Genomic DNA, 23,153 nt, shown 5'->3' on the forward strand with positions numbered 1-23,153 from the left:
GATCCCGTATTGTGTTATCAACTGCTGTCCTGCCACCTTCAATGATTTGCATACATAATAATAATCTTTATTGTCACAAGTAGGCTTACATTAACACTGCAATGAAGTTATTGTGAATATCCCCTGGTCGCCACATTCTGACGCCTGTTTGGGCACACTGAGGGAGATTTCAGAATGTCCAAATTACCTAACAGCACGTCTTTCGGCACTTGTGGGAGGAAACCGGAGCACCCGGAGGAAACCCACACAGACAGGGGGAGAACGTGCAGACTCCACACAGTGACCCAAGCCGGGAATCAAACCTGGGACCCTGGAGCTGTGAAGCAACTGTGCTACCGTGCCGTCCTATAACTCCAGGTCTCTCTGCTCCTGCATCCCATTTATAATTGTATCTTCTGTATTGCCTCTCCTTGTTCTTTCTACGAAAATGTACCTCTGCACACTTCTCTGCATTAAATTCCATCTGCCACCAGCTTGGCTAAGATCACTTGCAGTCTATCACTATCCTCCTCACAATGTATAACACTTTGTGTCATCTGCACTGTAAGCATTTTGTGATTCTAACGCGCCTGATGAAGAAAAGATTCATTCCTAAAGGACCTGTCTCTAATCTTGGCTTTTTGCCTCTCCATGGTTCTGCCTCACCCCCACTGTGATTGTTCATGTCAAAGGCAGAAAGGAAGAGTGGCAATAAAGTTGGCTTTGTTCAAACTGCCGTCAAGCGCGTCCTTGGTAACGGTCGTAAAGAAGCGACTGGTCACCATTAGTAACGGGGAAGATGGCGGCGGTGGTGATGGTAGAGGGGGAGACTGCCGAGGCGGAGCAGGCGGCTGCCGTGTGCCAGGCGCTCAGCCGCCACATCAACTGCCTGGGCAACGAGAGCAAGAGCTCCCGGCGCCGGGCGCTGGAGTGTATCCGCGCCGGGACGGTGGAGCAGCCCCTGCCGAGCGGGGTGCAGCAGCGGCTCCTGGCCTACCTCCTGCGGCCTCTCCTCGGCTCCCTTTCCGACCCGGCGGAGCGCTGCCGCGAGCTGGCCGCGCTCACCCTGGCCGACTTTCTGCGCGCCGTGCCCCGGCCCTTCGAGGCCCTGCCTCAGCTCATCCCCACCGCTGTGCAGCGCCTGGGCCAGCAGGACGTGACTGAGCCGGCCGAGGAGCTGCGGCTCGTCCTGCTCCAGCTCCTGGTGCTGACCGTCGAGGTGTGCGGCAGGAAGCTGGCCTCCTATCTGGAGGACATGGTCAAGATACTGCAGAGAACCATCGTGGACCCGTTCCCCGAGGTCAAGAAGATGAGTTGCGAGTGCGCGGCCAAATATGCGAAATGCACACCCGGTAAGTGCAGAGGTTGACCTCCTTTGACCAGGTTCGGTGGAAGGAACATTATGGATCGTCCTTCTCTGGCTTGGTGCTGCTGAACATTCACATCATTAAAAGGCTCCACAACACAAAACATAATTGAGATATGGGCAATCATCTGATATGTTCTCTTGTGACACCTACAACACATGTTTATAGAGATCCGTTAATGTGATAAATGTCCCAAAGTGCTTCACAGCAATATTGTTTGGAGAAACAACTTTGTTGCTGGCTGTAGGTATGCCATTCACCTGACCTCCTAGAAACACCATATGCTACTCCCTCACCCACTTCTACTGGGTGGCACAGTGGTTAGCACTGCTGCCTCACAACACCTGGGACCTGGGTTCAATTTCTGCTTGGGTGACTGTGGGGAGTTTGTGTTCTCCCTGTATCTGGGTTTCCTCCGGGTGCTCTGGTTTCCTCCCACACTCCAAAGATGTGCATGTTAGGTGGGTTACTAGGTAGGGTGTTAGAGAGTTGGTGCAGCCTTGCTGAGTCGAATAATGTCCTGCACTGTCGGTATTTTATGGATTCTATGCTGCTTTGGAAGAGTCTCCGTGCCCGACAGCATGAGATAGTCAATTTTGCAGGAGTGGAAGTGATTGTGGATGGCCTGCTAGTCTATGGATGTGGAGATACAATGGAAGAAGTCATTGCAGACCATTACCAGAATCTAGTGAAACTGCTAGAGAGAGCTTGTAGTTTAATCTGAAGCTGCATAAGAAGAAACTGCAATTGAAGATGAATGAAGTCAAGTACTTCGAGTATGTACTGATAGGGAAAGGAGTTTGCCATGCACCTGATAAAGTGAAGGCTATGGCAGAGATGCAGCAACCAACAGGTGTGAAGGCAGTGCGATGATTTATTGGATTTGTGAACTACCAAGCAAAGTTCTTTTTCCCAGTTTGTCACCTGAGTGTTACCCTTCAAGCAAACTTGCTGTAAAGGATGTCCAATTGTATTGGGCCAGAGAACAAGAAGCAGTTTTCACACGCATCAAATAAGTGACTATGATGCCATTGCTGAAGTACGATGATAATGATGATGTCACCCTGCAGAGTGATGTTAGCGAGCCAAAATTGGGGCAATTCTCATACAATAATGACAACCAAATATGTTTGTATTCAAGAGTGTTAACCCAAACTGAACACACTATGTACAAATTGAGAAAGAATGCCTGGCTATTGTTGTTGCTTGTATTTTATTCAGTAACTATTTGGGAGTGATGGTGACAATAGAATCTGACCACAAACCACTTTAAAGCTTCTTAAACACTTCTATCTGCTCCAGAGCATCTGATAAGGCTGTTATTTCATTTGTAGAAATATGTAAGTGAAGTACAAGTAACTGAAATACATGCAGGAAAAGCAAATTTACATTGCTGACATAGTGTCAAGAACTGTACTTTGAAGCAAGTTGCTGCTGATAGAGAGTGTGAAATCTTCCAGTTTCGACAAGAAGCAGCAGCAGGAGATGCTCTAGAGGTCATCAGCCTAGCAGAGACATTGAATCTGTCAGACAAACATCTCGCTCGGATCAAGCAAACCACGCAATGAGATGAAACTCTCCCAAGTGCGACAAGAGGTAGTGATGGAGAGATGGCTGGAAACCATCAAGGACACAGCTATTGCTGATGATGCGATAACGGATGAACGGACATCGCGTGACAATCACCAGACAGGAATGTTCCGTTCCAGTCGGAGAACATTTCAGTCAACGGCATTCAGCCTCTGATCTTTAGATAAGGGTTCTCCAAGGTGGCCTTGACGACAAATGACAACGCAGAATCGCCAAGCAGAAACTGATAGCCAAGTTCCGCATGCATGAGTACGGCCTCAGCTGGGATCTTGGATTCATGTCTCACTACATTTAACCCCCCACCATCTGGCCTGGGCTTGCAAAATCCTACCAACTGTACTGGCTTGAGACAATTCACACCTCTTTAACCTGTGATTATCCCTCTCTCCAGTCACACCGTCTGGGCCTGCAAAGACTTAATTACCTGCAAAGATTCTCATTCAAAGTATCATCTTGCATCATTGCCTTTGTCTATATATGCTGTGTTTGCGTAACCTAGCTCTTCACTCACCTGATGGAGCTACGCTCTAAAAGCTTGTGATTCCAAATAAATATGTTGGACTTTAACCTGGTGTTGTAAGACTTCTTAATGTGCCCACCTATTGCTGTAAGAGAGTATTGGACATGCATGGATGAAGTGATTACCCACGATCGCATCTTGTTCAAAGGAACTAGAGTTATCATCTCTAAGGAGATGAGGAAAGAAATGCTGAAGAACATCCATACAAGCCATCAAGGAATCGAGTCCAGTCTGAGGAAGGAAAGAGAACTGCTCTACTGGCCAAGCATGAGTAATTGGACAATATCAGTTAGTGTAATGAACTTCAAGCTCAGCAAATTGGAAGAACTGCTCATAACGTCCCAGACAGCCCATGGATGAAGCTTGTAATAATTTGTTTTCATTCTCACTGGAAATGATCATCTTGACTACTATTCAGACTATTGGGAGTTGGACAATCTGATGTCAATGACCATCAGTGAGATCATAGAATACCTGAAAGCATACTTCAGTCATTATGCCATTCCTGACGAGGTGATGAGTGATAATGGCCCTCAGTTCAAAAATGAATAAATTGAACACTACGTATGACTGCACTGTCCCCAGTCAAATAGGTTGCGGCGCCAGTGAAAATTGCCACAAGGACCAAAACAATCGAGTAGATCCAGAACAGATGTGCACAAGGTAATCCTAGGGTGGAGGAACACACCTACTGAAGGCATGGAAAGCAGTCCAGTTCAGTGCCTAATGTCAAACTACTTTTTTTTTTTTTTTTGTTTTTTTTTGTTTTTTTTTTTTTTGTTAGCTGAAACATTACTGAAGCCAGAAGTACTAACAGGAGTGAATGACAACATCAAAATGAAATGTCAGCCAAATTTCACTTTTATACAGCTGCCAAACTGCTGCGAAAGCTGAGTTGGAGAGCTGACCAGTAGCAGACATTCAGCGCTCGCAAATGTCAGTCCATTTGGCAACTTAGGACCCATGTAGCGAAGCTGGCACCTCAATCGAACATGGTGAAAATGAGTGACTAGATATATTGTTGTAAATGCACACAAGTGGAGAAGCTCTTTTGTGGCAGGCAGCTGAATAGGAAGATGTTGATTTCATAACAGCACGAACTGAAAGACTATCTCCCAAAAACAAAAGGAACCTTGGGTCCTAGCCTCCAGGACGATTGGCAGCAGCCAATTTTGAAGAAACATGGTACTACTTGATGTAGGATGGCTTCTGCTCGCGAGCCTTTAAATACCAAGGATAATGGAGGCCACATGACTATGACAAGCCACCTTGCACAAAGGCGGTTATCCAAACATTCCCATTTTCAGAAAAATCAACCTTCATTCTACTATTTGCAGTTGCAAATCAGGCACCTAGCTGGTCTGCAATGAAAATCATCAAGCACTTACGAAAGCTGGCCATTCCAGTCTCCCCCTCTTTCATCTGTCCCTATATGCATTGCATTATCTGACACAGCTGCATGAGATATTTGGACAGATAACCAAAAGCTTGGCCGAAGTGCTCGGTTTTCGATTTCTTAGAGAAGGGGAGAATTCCATGGTTAAGGCCTCGATAACTAGGTGTGGCTGCCATTGGTAGCCCGATTATAGTGTTCTGTCACAATCCCAGAGAATTAGGTCTCTAACTCTGGTCTTTCTCTGTCGCCCACCATAGCAGATGCAATTGTGTGCTTGTTGATTTCTTCCTTGTCTCTACCACTCGTGTTTCCTTTAAATCACTCTCGCTATCTCCCAACCTTGCCATTCCCCAATCTTGTGCTCATCTTTGTTTCATGAAATCAGAGGGCTATAAATGTGAACATTCTTGATCTGTGTCTGGTCCTCCATTGTCAGGTCTAGCACTTCAAGTATTATCATGGTTCTCAAAAGCTGGCTACAGCTTCAGAATCATCCTGGAGTTCCTTTTTAAAATAAACCTTGTGTCTGCCCTTGTCTGGTTCCAATTCCATTCCCATCCATCTGTCATAGCCAGAGAATCATGTAAAATGTTTTTTCTGCAAAGTTTATTCCAGATTTACCCAAAAGGGTCTATTCTTTGTCCCCTCACATTTCTTATCAACTTGCTGACCCTTGATGACCTCTGAAAATCACACCATCATGTTCCACGTATACGCTCACTATATTCAGCTCAAACTTACCAGTGCAATTTGTTTCAATTAAATAAAATCATAGAATCTCTACAGTGCAGAAGGAGGCCATTTGGCTCATCGAGTCTGCACCGACGCTTTGAATGAGCACTACCCATTTACACTCCCCGTCCACCCCGCCCTATCCCGTAATCCAGAAACGAATCTGCACATCCCTGGACATAAAGGGCAATTAGCATAGCCAATCCACATAACTTGCACATATTCGGACTGTGGGAGGAAACCGGAGCATCCAGAGGAAACCCACACAGACACGGGGAGAACGTACAAACTCCACACACAGACCAAAAGAGTTGCAAGATTGAAAACATTGTTTTCATTTATCGCAGCACAGATATTGTTCCCTACTCACAGACATATCCCTTTTCCCTGACCACTGACTGGATTGTATGCATCCAAGCATCCTGTTTGACTTTGTGCTCAGTTAGACTGCCTAATTCCACCGTTGTAATGTAGTCGGTCTGTGCCGCTACATCAGCCTAATTGCTGTTGAAGCTTGGTGTGCAGTAGGTACCATCTTTGTTTCTAATCCTCTGGTTTGAAGAAACAATGTACTTGCTGGATTTTTATCGAGCCATCCATTGGTAGTTCTGGCACACCACACTTGAGTATTATCAAGTATCTCTCTTTAACCAAAACAGCCTACTACTCCAGGAAGGCAAGACAAGAACAGCCCAAAGTTCCATTTCTTCGCAGTTAATGACTTTCAAAAACCCTTTTCCTAATTAATTTCTTAATCTTAAAGATTGAGATGATCTGTGCAGCTGCTCGTAATTCCTATTACTGCAGCCTCCTCCCAACATTCTATTGCCCCACTTCGACTTCCAACTATGGTTTTCCCACCCCTGCCGATTTTCCTCCATCCAATTAAGCCACTATTTATCCTCTACTGGTTGTCATACTTCTCAACTTCCTTTCCTACCTCCCAGTTAGCTAGCATAATTAATAGTTACCATTCCTTGGAAACTATTATCATAACCCTTTTCCAATTAAATATAATTTGTCCAACTGATGATTCATCGTTGTTCAAGATTCTCGACCTCTCACTAGTCCCCATGTCTGTTAAAAAATCCTGTTTGAATTCATTCATCTCCTGAACTTCTACCCTGCATTTCAGCATTGAAATAGTTCTACTTGAAATTTTGTTCTCTCTCTAATGTTTGACAAAGTGGATCACGTCATCCTCATCTGCTACTTTTCCATTGACTGGTTATAAGAGACCAGCTTTGAGGTTCCACCCCTGCCTGATTGAATGCAGCCATTTTTAGCAATGAATTCTCACCCTGTCCCTCACTATTACCATCTCCACATTTCTCTTCTTGATGACTTCCTCCTTATCGTCTACATGCTGCTTCTTTTTATTGTAATCTGCAAACATATGTATTGTAGCCACGTGGCTTTGACATACAACATTCTGTTCAACAAGATTCAAGTCAGTTGGTGAAGACAAAACGAAGACAGTGGGGAGGCAGTGGCGTAATGGTATTATCGCTGGACTAGTAATCCTGAGATCCAAAGTCATACTCTGGGGACCTGGGTTTGAATCCCACCATGGCAGGTGGTGAAATTTGAATTGAATAAAAATCTGGAATTAAAAGTCTAAAAGATAACAATGAAACTATTGCTGATTGTCAATGCCATCTGGTTAGGGCAGCACAGTGGTTAGAACTTTGTCAATGGCACTGAGGACCCGGGTTTGATCCCGGCCCTGGGTCACTGTCTATGTGAAGTTTGCACATTCTCCCCATGTCTGCGTGGGTTTCAACCCCACAACCCAAAGATGTGCAGGTTAGGTGGTTGGCCACACTAAATTGCCCCTTAAATTGGAAAAAAAGAATTGGGTACACTAAATTTATTTTTAAAAAACCCATCTTCAAGGAAGGAAATCTGTTGTCCTTACCTGGTCTGGCCTACATGTGACTCCAGATCCACAGCAATGTGTTTTGACTCTTAAATGCCCTCAGGGATGGACAATAAATGCTGGCCCAGCCAGTGACACCCACACCCCATGAATGAATAAAAGAAAAAGAGCCTTTCTTCACTGATTTGTTGACTTTGCCCAGTGTCAACAGTTCTTACGCACACCCAGTGTCCCAGCTATCCCCTATTAATACTCTTTTAAATGGAACAAATGATCTATAAAATAAGTAATTTAAAGAGGGGAGACACTTGCTTGTGAGTCACTGTCACCAAAAAAATCAAAGCCTCAAAGGAAATTTTGCGAAATTCCCTATTAAATGTTCAATTACCCATCATCTGTTCTCCTTCACAATTTACATGAATAAACCTTAAGACGCTAAGACCCACAGTAACTTGATTTGAAGCCTACTTGTGACAATAAGCGATTTTCATTTCATTTCATTTCAAGACCCATCAAGTTTGTTCTGCCATTCAATGAGATCATGACTGATTTTAAATTATAATCCTCAACTCTACTTTCCCCCCTTATCCCCAAAAATCTGTCTATTTCAACCTTGAACATACTTAACCCAGTCTCTGCATCGGTAAAGAATTCCACAGATTCACTACCCTCAGAGAAGAAATTCCTCCTCCTGTCGTAAATGGTGACTCCCTACTCAGATGATGCAATTTGGTCCTAGACTGTCCTACAAGGGGAAACAACCTCTCCGAATCTACCCTGTTGAGCCTCCTGAGAATCCTATATTTCTCAATAGGTTCACCTCATTTTTAAAAACTCAACAAGTACAAGTCTCGCTCTCCTCAAAAGAATATCCCTCTATATCCGGGATCAACCTAGTGAACCGTCCCTGGACTTCCTCCAATTCCAGCACATCCTTAGATAAGGGGACCAAAACTGTTCACAACTTGACAAGACATTGGCAACTCCATTATCCCTCCTCCTCCACTTTGCAGTTCACCACCACTTCCTCCTCTCCAACACCCAAGGTGTTTTCTCCATTCTGGAGCTTGACGGGTTTGCCATCTATTTATTTCCACTCTGTTCCATGCAGTTGCAGGCAGAACATCTCCTTTGACTTTCTGCCTGGTTTATCTTCATGCCTTCACAAAAACACTTGTTGAGATAGATTTCTACATTAAAGGCCCATGTTAATGTAGTACTTCAGATTTATATGTGAATGCTGGTCTAGTTAGTGTTTCCAGATCAGACTGAAAGGTTCCTAGAGGTAGAGACACCAGTCAGCCCTTTAGGCGTGTACATGTGTTGGAGGGAATCCAAGAATGTAAAGTATTGAAAAAGGCTGAGAGAGCAACGGAGAGGGAACTATGAGTACATATGATATCTGATTTTGAACAGCTATTGGAACGATGAGAGAACAGTGACATGCAGATGGACCACAAAGGGGACTTGTTTTCATTGTTGAAATGGCAGTGAGGTAGGGGGAGCAATGATCCAGCTGAAAGTAAATACATAGAATGAAACATCTCAATCTTACATATTTTGATGCAGTGTCCAGATGGCATGGGCCTGATTGCCTCACATCCCTCACTCTTCAATGTAACTAATATTTATTGTTTGGCCACATGATTCTGCTTTATTTTGGCTTTTCTTGCTTTCTATTGTGCTTGGGTATATATAAAAATCTTTATTAGTGTCACAAGTAGGCTTCCATTAACACTGCAATGAAGTTATTAAGTGCAGAATATAATACCTTGTATCTCATTTCGTCCTCAACAATTTTAACATTGGAATCAATTCCTTAACTTCATTTTGAGATTGAAGCAGATAAAAGCAGTGTGTTCGATACACATATGTGTTCACGTTTATTAATAAGTGTTTGTTTTAAGAACACTGAATCATGAAGGGAAATTGTGGCATACTCAGCCATTCTGCCAGAATCTAGAGAGAGAAACCAAGTTAAGGTTTCAGCTTGGTGTCCCTGTGGAACTCTGAAGGGTTGTTAAGCTGAAAAATCAATTTTGTTTCTCCACAGATGCTGACAGATCTGCTATCTCTTTACAGTTTCCTGTTTTTATTTCATAATTCTAGCATCCTGATTTGTCAAAAATACTTGTGTAAGTTTGTGTTATGGCATGAAATAAATGTTGCAGCCAATAGATCGGAAAGATAAAAACAAAATCTCTGCGGATGCTGGAATCTGAAACAAAAACAGAAAATACTGGATAATCTCAGTGGGTCTGACGGCATCTGTGGAGAGAGACGAGAACTAACGGTTTGAGTCTGGATGACTCTTTATCAATGTTGGAGAGAACTGGAAATAGGGTCAGATTTATACTGTTGGGGGTGGGCTGGATAGAGTGCCAGCGATAGGTGGAAATTGACAAAGATGTTGAGGACAGAAAGACAAAAGGAATGTAAATCGGCATGATTAACAGGTTTTTTTCGATTCACTAGCTTTCGGAGCGCAGCTCCTTCCTCAGGTGAATGAGGAAGGACTGCTCTGAAAGTTTTTTTTTTTGAATTATATTTGTTTTATTGGACAGAATACACTATATTACAGTTGTGCTGCTTGAGCTTTTTTCAAAGTTTTGGAGGTCCTGATATGCGCCAACCTTCCATCTTGCCCATCTTTGTGAGAGCTGCAATTACGCCAAGACCAAGGCAGGCTGAGGTACCAGTCATGTAGCTGTGAGCTCTCACCCCGAGAATGATTCCTGAAGCACAACCTCCAATGAAATAATTTAACGGATCATCTTCAGTACCTCGGATTTGCGCAGATAGGCAAGTGGTCACTCCAAAAATTGCACCAAGTGCAGCCATAGTTAAGGTGCCATTGGCTGCTCTCTGCGCTGCATCCACAACATTAGCAGGTTGAAATGCAACAATATGATCGGCTGAGCCAACGAGGCCGATGCCGGCCCCTTTCCGTGTGGTCGCCCAGGTTTTGCTGGGACATTCCTCTCCATCCGCCACGTCCCAGTAACCCATCGCCGCGCGGCTCAAGCCTGTGCTCTGAAAGTTAGTGATTCGAAACAGATTGTTTTAAATTTAACCTGGTGTTGTAAGACCTCTTACTGTGCCCACCTCAGTCCAACGCCGGCATCTCCACATCAGGGCATGATTAAGGCTAAGAGAGGTGCTGATAGTGGCACATAAAAGGGATTAGAATGTGTTAATGGCAGAACAAAGGTGAGCAGTTTGTCAAAGGGCAACTGGGAACAGGGAACGGATGGCCCAAGTTGGATGGGGAGAGGGGGACAATGGTGAGGAAAAAACAGATTAATGGAAGAAATGAAAATACATTGATGGAAATAAAAATGGGGAGAAGGTGGAAGAGAGAGTTTGCAGTCTGAAGTTGTTGAACTCTTAAGTCCAGGAGACTGTAACGTGCCTAATCGGAAGATATGGGGCTGTTCCTCCAGTTTGCACTGGGCTTCACAGACATGTGGATGTGAGAGCAGGATGGTGAGTTGAAATGGCAAGCAACAGGAAGATGTGTGCCCTGCTTGCTGATGGACTGAAGGTGTTCTGCAAAGCGGTCACCCAGTCTGCGTTTAATCTGTTAATTGTAGAGTAGATTGCACTGGGAGCAGCAAATGCAGTAGACCAGATTAAAGGAGGTGCACGTGAAGCGCTGTCCCAGTTGAAAAGAGTGTTTAGGCTCTGGGATGGTGAGCAGGGAGGAGGTAAAGAGGCAGGTGTTAGACCTTCTGTGATTGCACGGGAAGGCGCAGTGGGAAGAAGGTGAGGTGCTGGGGGGTGATGGAGGATTCAACCAGAGTATCCCGGAAGGAACGGTCCCTGTGAAATGCTGACTGGGAGTGAAAGGAATATATGTTTGTAGGTGGCATCATGCTGGAGTTGGACCCAGACCTTCCTGTTGCTGTCATTTCAACTCACTGTCCTGCTGCAAGTCCAGATGGCTGTCTTTGGCCTGCTGCAATGTTCCAGTGAGGCCCAGCGCAAACTGGAAGAACAGCACCTCATCTGCCAATTAGGCACATTATAGCCTTCTGGACTTAACATTGAGTTCAACAACTTCAGACTGAACTCTCTTCTCCACTGTTATCCAATTTTAATTTCCATCCATTTATTTTAATTTCTTCCATTTGTTTATTTTTCCCTCACCATTGCTCTCTCTCTCTCTCTCTCTCTCTCTTCCCCCCCCCCCCCCCCCCCCCCCGTTCTTAGCCTTAAGCACCCCCATTTAAATTCCAACTGTTGTTCTGTCCACGGCATCTTTGTCAATCTCCACCTGGCCCTCTATCCAGCGTCCGTCCCTCACAACAGTATAAATCTGACCCTATTTCCAGTTCTCTCTAGCTTTGACAAAGAGTCTCCAGACTCGAAATATGAGCACCCTTCTCTCTTCCAGAAATGGTGTCAGGCCTGCTATTTTCCAGTATTTTCTGTTTTTGTTTGAAATAGATCAGAAATATCTTGAGGCTTTCCAAACCTGGTCTGTGAGTGCAGACATAAATGTATCATCATTAAACTCTAGAAATAGGCAGTTCACCCAGTCACTGGTGTGAAAGTTCAGAGAGGTGAGTGTTGACAAAGCTGCTTCACAACTAGTGGCAAAGTCCCACAGTTCTCAGTGGAGCCAGGGCCATTACTGTGTTTCCAAGAGCTTGGTTTCCTGGACTCTGAACTCTGATGGGAGTGTGGCTTGGCACAGTGTCCCTTGCCTGCCTGGAGAAGGGTTGAAAGCATTTTTTTTTAAATGGGACAAACTGCACAGTTTTGGCAGAGAAACTTGATTCCAAGCATATTGTCCCAGAGAAGATATTTTTTTCTTTTCAATCTACTAAGCATTTTAATAATTATAGATTACAACTATTGGACTTGGGCCAACAAAATAGCAATGTATTAGAAACTGCTAGCTGCTTCCAAGAACCTGCAATGGCATAGCAACCGCAAAGCATTCACGTCCCTATGATACTTCTGGCAGCAAATGTTGAGAATCTTTAAAAGCATTTGAATTTGCTGAGCTGCACCGTTGCAAAATGTCCAAGTTTGTGACAGTAAGTTACTATAAATGTTCAGGGAGCCTATTGCGGGACAAGTGTTCTTTCTGGTTTACAGGCAAATGCGCAACCTTTCATAGAATCCCTACAGTGCAGAAGGAGGCCATTTGAAATGAATGAAATGAAAATCGCTTATTGTCACAAGTAGACTTCAATGAAATTACTGTGAAAAGTCCCTAGTCGCCACATTCCGGCGCCTGTTCAGGAAGGCTGGTATGGGAATTGAACCGTGTTGCTGGCCTGCCTTGGTCTGCTTTAAAAGCCAGCGATTTAGCCCAGTGTGCTAAACCAACCCCAGAATGGTCCATCAAATTTGCACTGACCCTTTTTATCCTACATGGATATTAATTAAAATAGTTAACTGTTTCTCCTATAGCCCCTATAAGGTCCTGATGACAACTTGCAGTGTCCATGGCAAACAGTCATATAACATGCTTGTGCGTTTAGATAGATAAGTTTTTTTTTAACCACCATAAAAGTGACTTACACTTTGCAGTAGCAGAATTAGAATCCTTGCTATTCTTCCAAATGTCTCCATGTTGAGCCTGTGAGTGCACTTCAAAGATTCTATTGCACACACCCGGAGTGCCACATAGGAAGAGCTTCATAACAATGGATTTACTGCATTTACTTATATAGAATTTACAGTGCAGAAGAAGGCTATTTGGCCCATCAAGTCTGCACCAGCTCTTGGAAAGAGCACCCTATCCAAGCCCACACCTCCACCCTATCCCCATAACCTAGTAACCCCACCCAACACTAAGGGCAATTTTGGACACTAAGGGCAATTTATCATGGCCAATCCACCTAATCTGCACATCTTTGGACTGAGAGAGGAAACCGGAGCACCCGGAGGAAACCCACGCACACACCGGGAGAACGTGCAGACTCCGCACAGACAGTGACCCAAGCTGGGAATCGAACCTGGGACCCTGGAGCTGTGAAGCAATTGTGCTAACCACTATGCTACCGTGCTGCCCACATGTCAGAGCTTTCGCCCTTGCACTCATCAGGGCACTTCACAAGAATACCAGTATAAGAGGAAAACAACAATTTATACTGTATGAGAAGAGAACGCAGATTGGTTGGCAAGTGGACTCTTAAATTTGTTGTCATTTTAATTCTTAGCGCACTGAGGACCATTCAGCAAATGTTGTCCAATTGTGGAATCGCATCTAATGTTGGACAATGTGTTTTGAATTTTGCTAGCACAGCGCAGTTTGGGTACGGCCTGTACTTTGCCCATTGCAAACAATAGCTGGGACATGCTGTTTGATATGATCTGCCAGCCTTTGGAACATACGGCCAGCGCTGACAACCAATTTAAGATTGTTAGTTGGGCTCCCAGTGTGGTGCATGGATTGGAAGCTACAAATATAAATACACATGGCCCTGTTCTTTGCGGACAGAAATAACATGTACACACATTGCGCCTGATTCAGCTAAACAAAATAAGTGACAGCCATTTGCTGATTCATTCCCCAGGGCAATGCCTTAACCAATCAGGGTCAAGCAGCCTGGTTTAAATTTTGAACAATTCTTGGCAGTTGTGTGTCTTTTTTTTTAATAAATATTTTATTGAAAATTTTTGGTCAACCAACACAGTACATTGTGCATCCTTTACACAATATTATAACAACACAAATAACAATGACCTATTTTATAAACAAAAAATGAATAAATAATAAATAACAAAAATGAAAACTAACCCTAATTGGCAACTGCCTTATCACAAGTAACACTCTCCAAAAATATAATTTAACAGTCCAATATATAATTATCTGTCGCAATGACCTATACATATTATACAGTATATATTAACAACCCTAAGAGTCCTTCTGGTTCCTCCTCCCCCCCCCCCCCAGATCCTGGGCTGCTGCTGCTGCCTTCTTTTTTCCATTCCATCTATCTTTCTGCGAGGTATTCGACGAACGGTTGCCACCGCCTGGTGAACCCTTGAGCCGACCCCCTTAGAACGAACTTAATCTGCTCTAGCTTTATAAACCCTGCCATGTCATTTATCCAGGTCTCCACCCCCGGGGGCTTGGCTTCTTTCCACATTAACAATATCCTGCGCCGGGCTACTAGGGACGCAAAGGCCAAAACATCGGCCTTTCTCGCCTCCTGCACTCCCGGCTCTTGTGCAACCCCAAATATAGCCAACCCCCAGCTTGGTTCGACCCGGACCCCCACTACTTTTGAAAGCACCTTTGTCACCCCCATCCAAAACCCCTGTAGTGCCGGGCATGACCAAAACATATGGATATGATTCGCTGGGCTTCTCGAGCACCTCGCACACCTATCCTCCACCCCAAAAAATTTACTGAGCCGTGCTCCTGTCATATGCGCCCTGTGTAATACCTTAAACTGAATCAGGCTTAGCCTGGCACACGAGGACGACGAGTTTACCCTGCTTAGGGCATCTGCCCACAGCCCCTCCTCGATCTCCTCCCCCAGCTCTTCTTCCCATTTCCCTTTTAGTTCATCTACCATAGTCTCCCCTTCGTCCCTCATTTCCCTATATATATCTGACACCTTACCATCCCCCACCCATGTCTTTGAGATCACTCTGTCCTGCACCTCTTGTGCCGGGAGCTGCGGGAATTCCCTCACCTGTTGCCTCGCAAAAGCCCTCAGTTGCATATACCTGAATGCATTCCCTTGGGGCAACCCATATTTCTCGGTCAGCGCTCCCAGACTCGCAAACTTCCCATCCACAAACAGATCTTTCAGTTGCGTTATTCCTGCTCTTTGCCACATTCCATATCCCCCATCCATTCCCCCCGGGGCAAACCTATGGTTGTTTCTTATCGGGGACCCCCCCAAGGCTCCAGTCTTTCCCCTATGCCGTCTCCACTGTCCCCAAATCTTCAGTGTAGCCACCACCACCGGGCTTGTGGTGTAGTTCCTCGGTGAGAACGGCAATGGGGCTGTCACCATAGCCTGTAGGCTAGTCCCCCTACAGGACGCCCTCTCTAATCTCTTCCACGCCGCTCCCTCCTCCTCTCCCATCCACTTACTCACCATTGAAATATTAGCGGCCCAATAATACTCACTTAGGCTCGGTAGTGCCAGCCCCCCCCTATCCCTGCTACGCTGTAAGAATCCCTTCCTCACTCTCGGGGTCTTCCCGGCCCACACAAAACCCATGATGCTCTTTTCAATCCTTTTAAAAAAAGCCTTCGTGATCACCACCGGGAGGCACTGAAACACAAAGAGGAATCTCGGGAGGACCACCATCTTAACCGCCTGCACCCTCCCTGCCAGTGACAGGGATACCATATCCCATCTCTTGAAATCCTCCTCCATTTGTTCCACCAACCGCGTTAAATTTAACCTATGCAATGTGCCCCAATTCTTGGCTATCTGGATCCCCAGGTAACGAAAGTCCCTTGTTACCTTCCTCAACGGTAGGTCCTCTATTTCTCTACTCTGCTCCCCTGGATGCACCACAAACAACTCACTTTTCCCCATGTTCAATTTATACCCTGAAAAATCCCCAAACTCCCCAAGTATCCGCATTATTTCTGGCATCCCCTCCGCCGGGTCTGCCACGTATAGTAGCAAATCGTCCGCATACAAAGATACCCGGTGCTCTTCTCCTCTAAGTACTCCCCTCCACTTCTTGGAACCCCTCAACGCTATCGCCAGGGGCTCAATCGCCAGTGCAAACAATAATGGGGACAGAGGGCATCCCTGCCTTGTCCCTCTATGGAGCCGAAAATATGCAGATCCCCGTCCATTCGTGACCACGCTCGCCATTGGGGCCCTATACAACAGCTGCACCCATCTAACATACCCCTCTCCAAAACCAAATCTCCTCAACACCTCCCACAAATAATCCCACTCCACTCTATCAAATGCTTTCTCGGCATCCATCGCCACTACTATCTCCGTTTCCCCCTCTGGTGGGGCCATCATCATTACCCCTAACAGCCTCCGTATATTCGTGTTCAGCTGTCTCCCCTTCACAAACCCAGTTTGGTCCTCGTGGACCACCCCCGGGACACATTCCTCTATTCTCATTGCCATTACCTTGGCCAGGATCTTGGCATCTACATTTAGGAGGGAAATAGGTCTATAGGACCCGCATTGTAGCGGGTCCTTTTCCTTCTTTAAGAGAAGCGATATCGTTGCTTCAGACATAGTCGGGGGCAGTTGTCCCCTTTCCTTTGCCTCATTAAAGGTCCTCGTCAATACCGGGGCGAGCAAGTCCACATATTTTCTATAGAATTTGACTGGGAATCCATCCGGTCCCGGGGCCTTTCCCGCCTGCGTGCTCCTAATTCCTTTCACCACTTCTTCTACCTCGATCTGTGCTCCCAGTCCCACCCTTTCCTGCTCTTCCACCTTGGGATATTCCAGCCGATCCAAGAAGCCCATCATTCTCTCCCTCCCATTCGGGGGTTGAGCTTCATATAATTTTTAATAAAATGTCTTGCACACTCCATTCACTCTCTCCGCTCCCCGCTCCATCTCTCCTTCCTCATCCCTCCATCCCCCTATTTCCCTCGCTGCTCCCCTTTTCCTCAATTGGTGTGCCAGCAACCTGCTCGCCTTCTCCCCATATTCATACTGTACACCCTGTGCCTTCCTCCATTGTGCCTCTGCAGTGCCTGTAGTCAGCAAGTCAAATTCTACATGTAGCCTTTGCCTTTCCCTGTACAGTCCCTCCTCCGGTGCTTCCGCATATTGTCTGTCCACCCTCAAAAGTTCTTGCAGCAACCGCTCCCGTTCCTTACTCTCCTGCTTCCCTTTATGTGCCCTTATTGATATCAGCTCCCCTCTAACCACCGCCTTCAACGCCTCCCAGACCACTCCCACCTGGACCTCCCCATTATCATTGAGTTCCAAGTACTTTTCAATGCACCCCTTCACCCTTAGACACACCCCCTCATCTGCCATTAGTCCCATGTCCATTCTCCAGGGTGGGCGCCCTCCTGTTTCCTCCCCTATCTCCAAGTCTACCCAGTGTGGAGCGTGATCCGAAATGGCTATAGCCGTATACTCCGTTCCCCTCACCTTCGGGATCAACACCCTTCCCAGCACAAAAAAGTCTATTCGCGAGTAGACTTTATGGACATAGGAGAAAAACGAGAACTCCTTACTCCTAGGTCTGCTAAATCTCCACGGGTCTACACCTCCCATCTGCTCCATAAAATCTTTAAGTACCTTGGCTGCTGCCGGCCTCCTTCCAGTCCTGGACTTCGACCTATCCAGCCCTGGTTCCAACACCGTATTAAAATCTCCCCCCATTATCAGCTTTCCCATCTCTAGGTCCGGAATGCGTCCTAGCATCCGCCTCATAAAATTGGCATCATCCCAGTTCGGGGCATATACGTTTACCAAAACCACCGTCTCCCCCTGTAGTTTGCCACTCACCATCACGTATCTGCCCCCGTTATCCGCCACTATAGTCTTTGCCTCGAACATTACCCGCTTCCCCACTAATATAGCCACCCCCCTGTTTTTCGCATCTAGCCCCGAATGGAACACCTGCCCCACCCATCCTTTGCGTAGCCTAACCTGGTCTATCAGTTTCAGGTGCGTTTCCTGTAACATAACCACATCTGCCTTAAGTTTCTTAAGGTGTGCGAGTACCCGTGCCCTCTTTATCGGCCCGTTCAGCCCTCTCACGTTCCACGTGATCAGCCGGGTTGGGGGGCTTCCTATCCCCCCCCCCCCCCCTTGTCGATTAGCCATCCCCTTTTTCCAGCTCCTCACCCGGTTCCCACGCAGCTGTATCTCCCCCAGACGGTGCCCCCCCGCCCATCCCCTCCCATACCAGCTCCCCCCTTTCCCCAGCAGCAGCAACAACCCAGTAATTCCCCCCTCCCACCGACCCCCGTTAGATCCCCCGCTAGCGTAATTACTCCCCCCATGTTGCTCCCAGAAGTCAGCAAACTCTGGCCGACCTCGGCTTCCCCCCGTGACCTCGGCTTCCCCCCGTGACCTCGGCTCGCACCGTGCGACGCCCCCTCCTTCCTGCTTCTATATTCCAGCCATGATTATCATAGCGCGGGAACCAAGCCCGCGCTTCTCCCTTGGCCCCGCCCCCAATGGCCAACGCCCCATCTCCTCCACCTCCCCTCCTCCCCCATCACCACCTGTGGAAGAGAGAAAAGTTACCACATCGCAGGATTAATACATAAAACTCCTCTTTCCCCCCTTTTTAACCCCCCTCTTCGCCCCCCACATTCGCCCCACCACTTTGTTCAAACGTTCTTTTTAATAACCCGCTCATTCCAGTTTTTCTTCCACAATAAAAGTCCACGCTTCATCCGCCGTCTCAAAGTAGTGGTGCCTCCCTCGATATGTGACCCACAGTCTTGCCGGTTGCAGCATTCCAAATTTTATCTTCTTTTTATGAAGCACCGCCTTGGCCCGATTAAAGCTCGCCCTCCTTCTCGCCACCTCCGCACTCCAGTCTTGATAAACGCGGATCACCGCGTTCTCCCATTTACTGCTCCGAGTTTTCTTTGCCCATCTAAGGACCATTTCTCTATCCTTAAAACGGAGGAATCTCACCACTATGGCTCTGGGAATTTCTCCTGCTCTCGGTCCTCGCGCCATCACTCGGTATGCTCCCTTCACCTCCAACGGACCCGCCGGGGCCTCCGCTCCCATTAACGAGTGCAGCATCGTGCTCACATATGCCCCGACGTCCGCTCCCTCCGCACCTTCAGGAAGACCAAGAATCCTCAGGTTGTTCCTCCTTGCGTTGTTCTCCAGTGCCTCCAACCTTTCCACACATCGTTTCTGATGTGCCTCATGCGTCTCCGTCTTCACCACCAGGCCCTGTATGTCGTCCTCATTCTCGGCTGCCTTTGCCTTCACGACCCGAAGCTCCCGCTCCTGGGTCTTTTGTTCCTCCTTTAGCCCTTCGATCGCCTGTAGTATCGGGGCCAACAGCTCTTTCTTCATTTCCTTTTTGAGCTCTTCCACACAGCATTTCAAGAACTCTTGTTGTTCAGGGCCCCATGTTAAACTGCAACCTTCTGACGCCATCTTGGTTTTTGCTTGCCTTCCTTGCCGCTGTTCTAAAGGATCCACTGCAATCCGGCCACTTTCTCCTTTTTTCATCCGTATCCAGGGGGGATTCCCTTCTGGTTTACCGCACAGTGTTTTTAGCCGTCAAAATTGCTGTTGGGGCTCCTATCAAGAGCCCAAAAGTCCGTTTCACCGGGAGCTGCCGAAACGTGCGACTCAGCTGGTCATCGCCGCACCCGGAAGTTCGGCAGTTGTGTGTCTCAATATCAACTGCTGCATTCTCCAGGGCAACGCCTTGACCAATCTGAGTCCACTTGCCAACCAATCTGCATTCTCTTCAAATACAGTATAAAATTGTTGTTTTCTCTCGACCTAGAAAGTCACAGGAAAAGATTTTAGTTGAAAGAGTGTTTTTTCATCATGACCTCTGGATAAAATTCTACTAATCATTCAGCTTTATTTTCTTTTTATAGAAACTTTTCACATGCAGTCTGAATCTCTAATAAAACCGTTGATGCAGACCATATCACACCAGCATTCAAAGGTCCGTGTGGCCGTCATACAGGCAACAGGAACAGTCATTCAATATGGCAATGGAAAATCTGTTGATGATGTTCTCTCACATTTGGCACAGCGACTTTTTGATGATACACCACAGGTGAGGGGAAATTTTGTCTCTAGTTGTCGATGTTCAAATTTAAGAATGTGAGTGCTGCTTTTATTTATCTCAAAAAAATGTGTCTTGTTGCAGACCAGTTACACATGTTGCACTATGCTTAAGAATTAAAGAATACATCTACTGTCCAAGCCAAATAAAAAGAAAGCCAAGGGTTCAGCATTTTCCCAAAATGTATTTCTAGCAGGAGAAACTTCATGCCCAGGAGTGCAAAATTGAAGTACTATATTTACCCTTGTGTTTAGAGGTATTAATTCAGGATAGTGTCCTTGGCCCAACCACCTTCAGCCGTTTCATCAATGACCTTCCCTCCATCATAACGTCAAATGTGGGGATCTTTGATTGTACAATATTCAGCACCATTCACAAAACTCATATGCAGCAAGGCCTGGACAATGTTCAGACTTGATTCATAGCACACAAGTCCCAGACAATGACCATCTCCAACGAGAGAGAATCTCACCATCTCCCCATGAGATTGCCTTGCCACCACTGAATTCCCCCACTATCAACATCCTAAGAGTTACCATTGATCAAAAAACGGACTTATAATAATCTTTTATTAGTGTCACAATTAGACTTACATTAACACAGAAATAAAGTTACTGTGAAAATCCTCTAGTTGCCACACTCTGACGCCTGTTCAGGTACACTGAGGGAGAATTCAGACAATTTAATTACTAACTTTTGTCAACACAAGACAAATATAAACCTGTCAGAAGTAGTTTAACTTTAAAACTTTGACGTCACTTCACCGATGCATCTTACCGTATTATTTGAATTTGTTTTCCCAACTCTGTAAAAAGCAATTATTGCTATTGAACAGAGAATAATGAGCTGGTCAGACCACATGATCTGTATGGATTATAATTCAGGAATCACTCCCTTCCAGTGGCCATTGCAAGGTTTATCATTCCTACTTGAAACCGTGAAGAAATGTGTTGTTGATTGTCAACAACTGTTCATTTTGCGGCACAATGGAAGTTATTTCCGGCCTAGATCAGCAAATCATGATAGAAGGGCACGGTTGGTAGCAGATATCATCACTATCACAAAGTCGGCTGTAGTTGGACATATTCTTCCTGACATTAAATCTGTGAGGGTACATTGAGTGTCTTGTCATTTTATAAGCTCTCCGTCCCTGACATTTAATCTGACTTTGTACATACTGCCATTTTTTCACTTATGCAGCTTTCTCGCAATTTGCCATCCAACTGAGCTTACTTCTGTGATTGAAAGTGCTTTCTTTCTGGGTCTATTACTTTTAATGTACTTGGGGTGGTGGTGATGAGGGTAAATAAAAGTTGACCAAGAAAAACATTAAAAGTGATATAGAGAGGTGGACAAGGAAGCTCAAAAGCAGAGAAAAGCGTGTGGAACAACCCCTTGATTGGCTGGAAATATTGTTATATCAATTTCCCATGTCATTGCATGGAGATGCCAAGACTATGTTTTCTTAAGGTGACATAGGTTAGGAGGTCATTTAGCCAGGGCATGCAAATGTAATTCACTCCCCATTTTAACATCACACATTTGCCCTTTTTATGTACTCCTATTATACATGCTGGTTGTCTTACTGCACTAATCTCTCTGCACCGACTAACTACAGGTTAGTTACCAATAATAAGTCATCTTTACTTTATCTTTCTATCGTCTTGACTGTTGCATTGCCCTAATGCAAAAAGCTAAAATTCTGAAATACATACAGTTTTGTGTTGGGTGATTAAGTTAACTTCTTCCCTTGGTTAGTCATTGTGATAAAATAGTGATGATATCTGCTACCAACCGTGCCCTTCTATCATGATTTGCTGATCTAGGCCGGAAATAACTTCCATTGTGTAGCAAAATGAACAGTTGTTGACAATCAACAACACATTTCTTCACGGTTTCAAGTAGGAATGATAAACTTTGCAATGGAAGGGAGTGATTCCTGAATTATAATCCATACAGATCATGTGGTCTGACCAGCTCATTATTCTCTGTTCAATAGCAATAATTGTTTTCTACAGAGTTGGGAAAACAAATTCAAATAATACGGTAAGATGCATCGGTGAAGCGACGTCAAAGTTTTAAAGTTAAACTACTTCTGACAGGTTTATATTTGTCTTGTGTTGACAAAAGTTAGTAATTAAATTGTCTGCCGCCTATGTGTCTTGGGCAATGTAAATGATAACAGAAAAGGAATAGGAACAAACCATTCAGTTCCTTAAGCTTGCTTCATCATCCAGTAACATCATGGCTGATCTGCATCTTACTCAATTTATCTCCCTTAGTAGGGTGTCACCTTGCCGGGATAAGTGACTTTTACCTGTTGGGCATATTCATGGGAAGGGTGCAGGCCTTATTTTAGTTCTGCAACCTTTGTAGGGGAATGATACTATAGATAGGATCACATGTTTTAAAATTCTAGTTCATTCAGTGAATTCTAATTTAAAATTTTTGCACCTTGGACCTAAACCAGGTACGCCAAGCCGTTACAGAAGTAGTGGGGAGCTGGCTACTGGAGCTCAGAGATCGGTACTCTTATTTCTACAAGCTCATCCCTCTTTTGCTGAGCAGCTGCAGTGATGAGATTCCTTGCATCAGGTAAAAACACTGAACTACTCTTTAAAGACCTCGTAATTTTCTTTGGATTTTTGTTGGATATTTAGATTTTTAGATTACGAACAAACTCATTATTTTACTTGATTTTTCAATGGATTTTGGAACGATAAACAATAACTGTTCAAAGTGAGATGTACTATTTCCCCACTTTATGCAAACAAATCTAAATAAATATTTACATTCAGCTTCATTAAATGTCTGCATTGGAAATTGTGACACTCAAGTGTTGGCTGGCCTGAACATTGGTGGAAATACATTCTGGACTTTGGGGAAAGGTTGCAATCCACTAATGTTTATAAAGTGTTTCTGATATTCCATGTATGTGATTTGTGTTCTGAAAAAACTTTGAAATATTGTCTGACCTTGTGTTAT

General features: G+C 45.3%; 1 protein-coding gene across 1 annotated transcript in view; it reads left to right on the forward strand.

Moving 5' to 3' along the window:
- Positions 1 to 773: 773 nt before the first annotated feature.
- Positions 774 to 23,153, forward strand: part of dnaaf5 (dynein axonemal assembly factor 5) — a 157,704-nt gene continuing 135,324 nt past the window's right edge. The window contains exons 1-3 of the mRNA XM_072481565.1: positions 774 to 1,331; positions 19,975 to 20,159; positions 22,639 to 22,763. Of these exons, the coding sequence (XP_072337666.1) occupies positions 779 to 1,331; positions 19,975 to 20,159; positions 22,639 to 22,763 (863 nt within the window). The 5' untranslated portion in view covers positions 774 to 778. The remainder of the gene's footprint in view (positions 1,332 to 19,974; positions 20,160 to 22,638; positions 22,764 to 23,153) is intronic.

This window comes from Scyliorhinus torazame, chromosome 17 (genome assembly GCF_047496885.1).
Source record: "Scyliorhinus torazame isolate Kashiwa2021f chromosome 17, sScyTor2.1, whole genome shotgun sequence".
In the NCBI taxonomy this organism is placed as follows: Eukaryota; Metazoa; Chordata; class Chondrichthyes; order Carcharhiniformes; family Scyliorhinidae; genus Scyliorhinus; species Scyliorhinus torazame.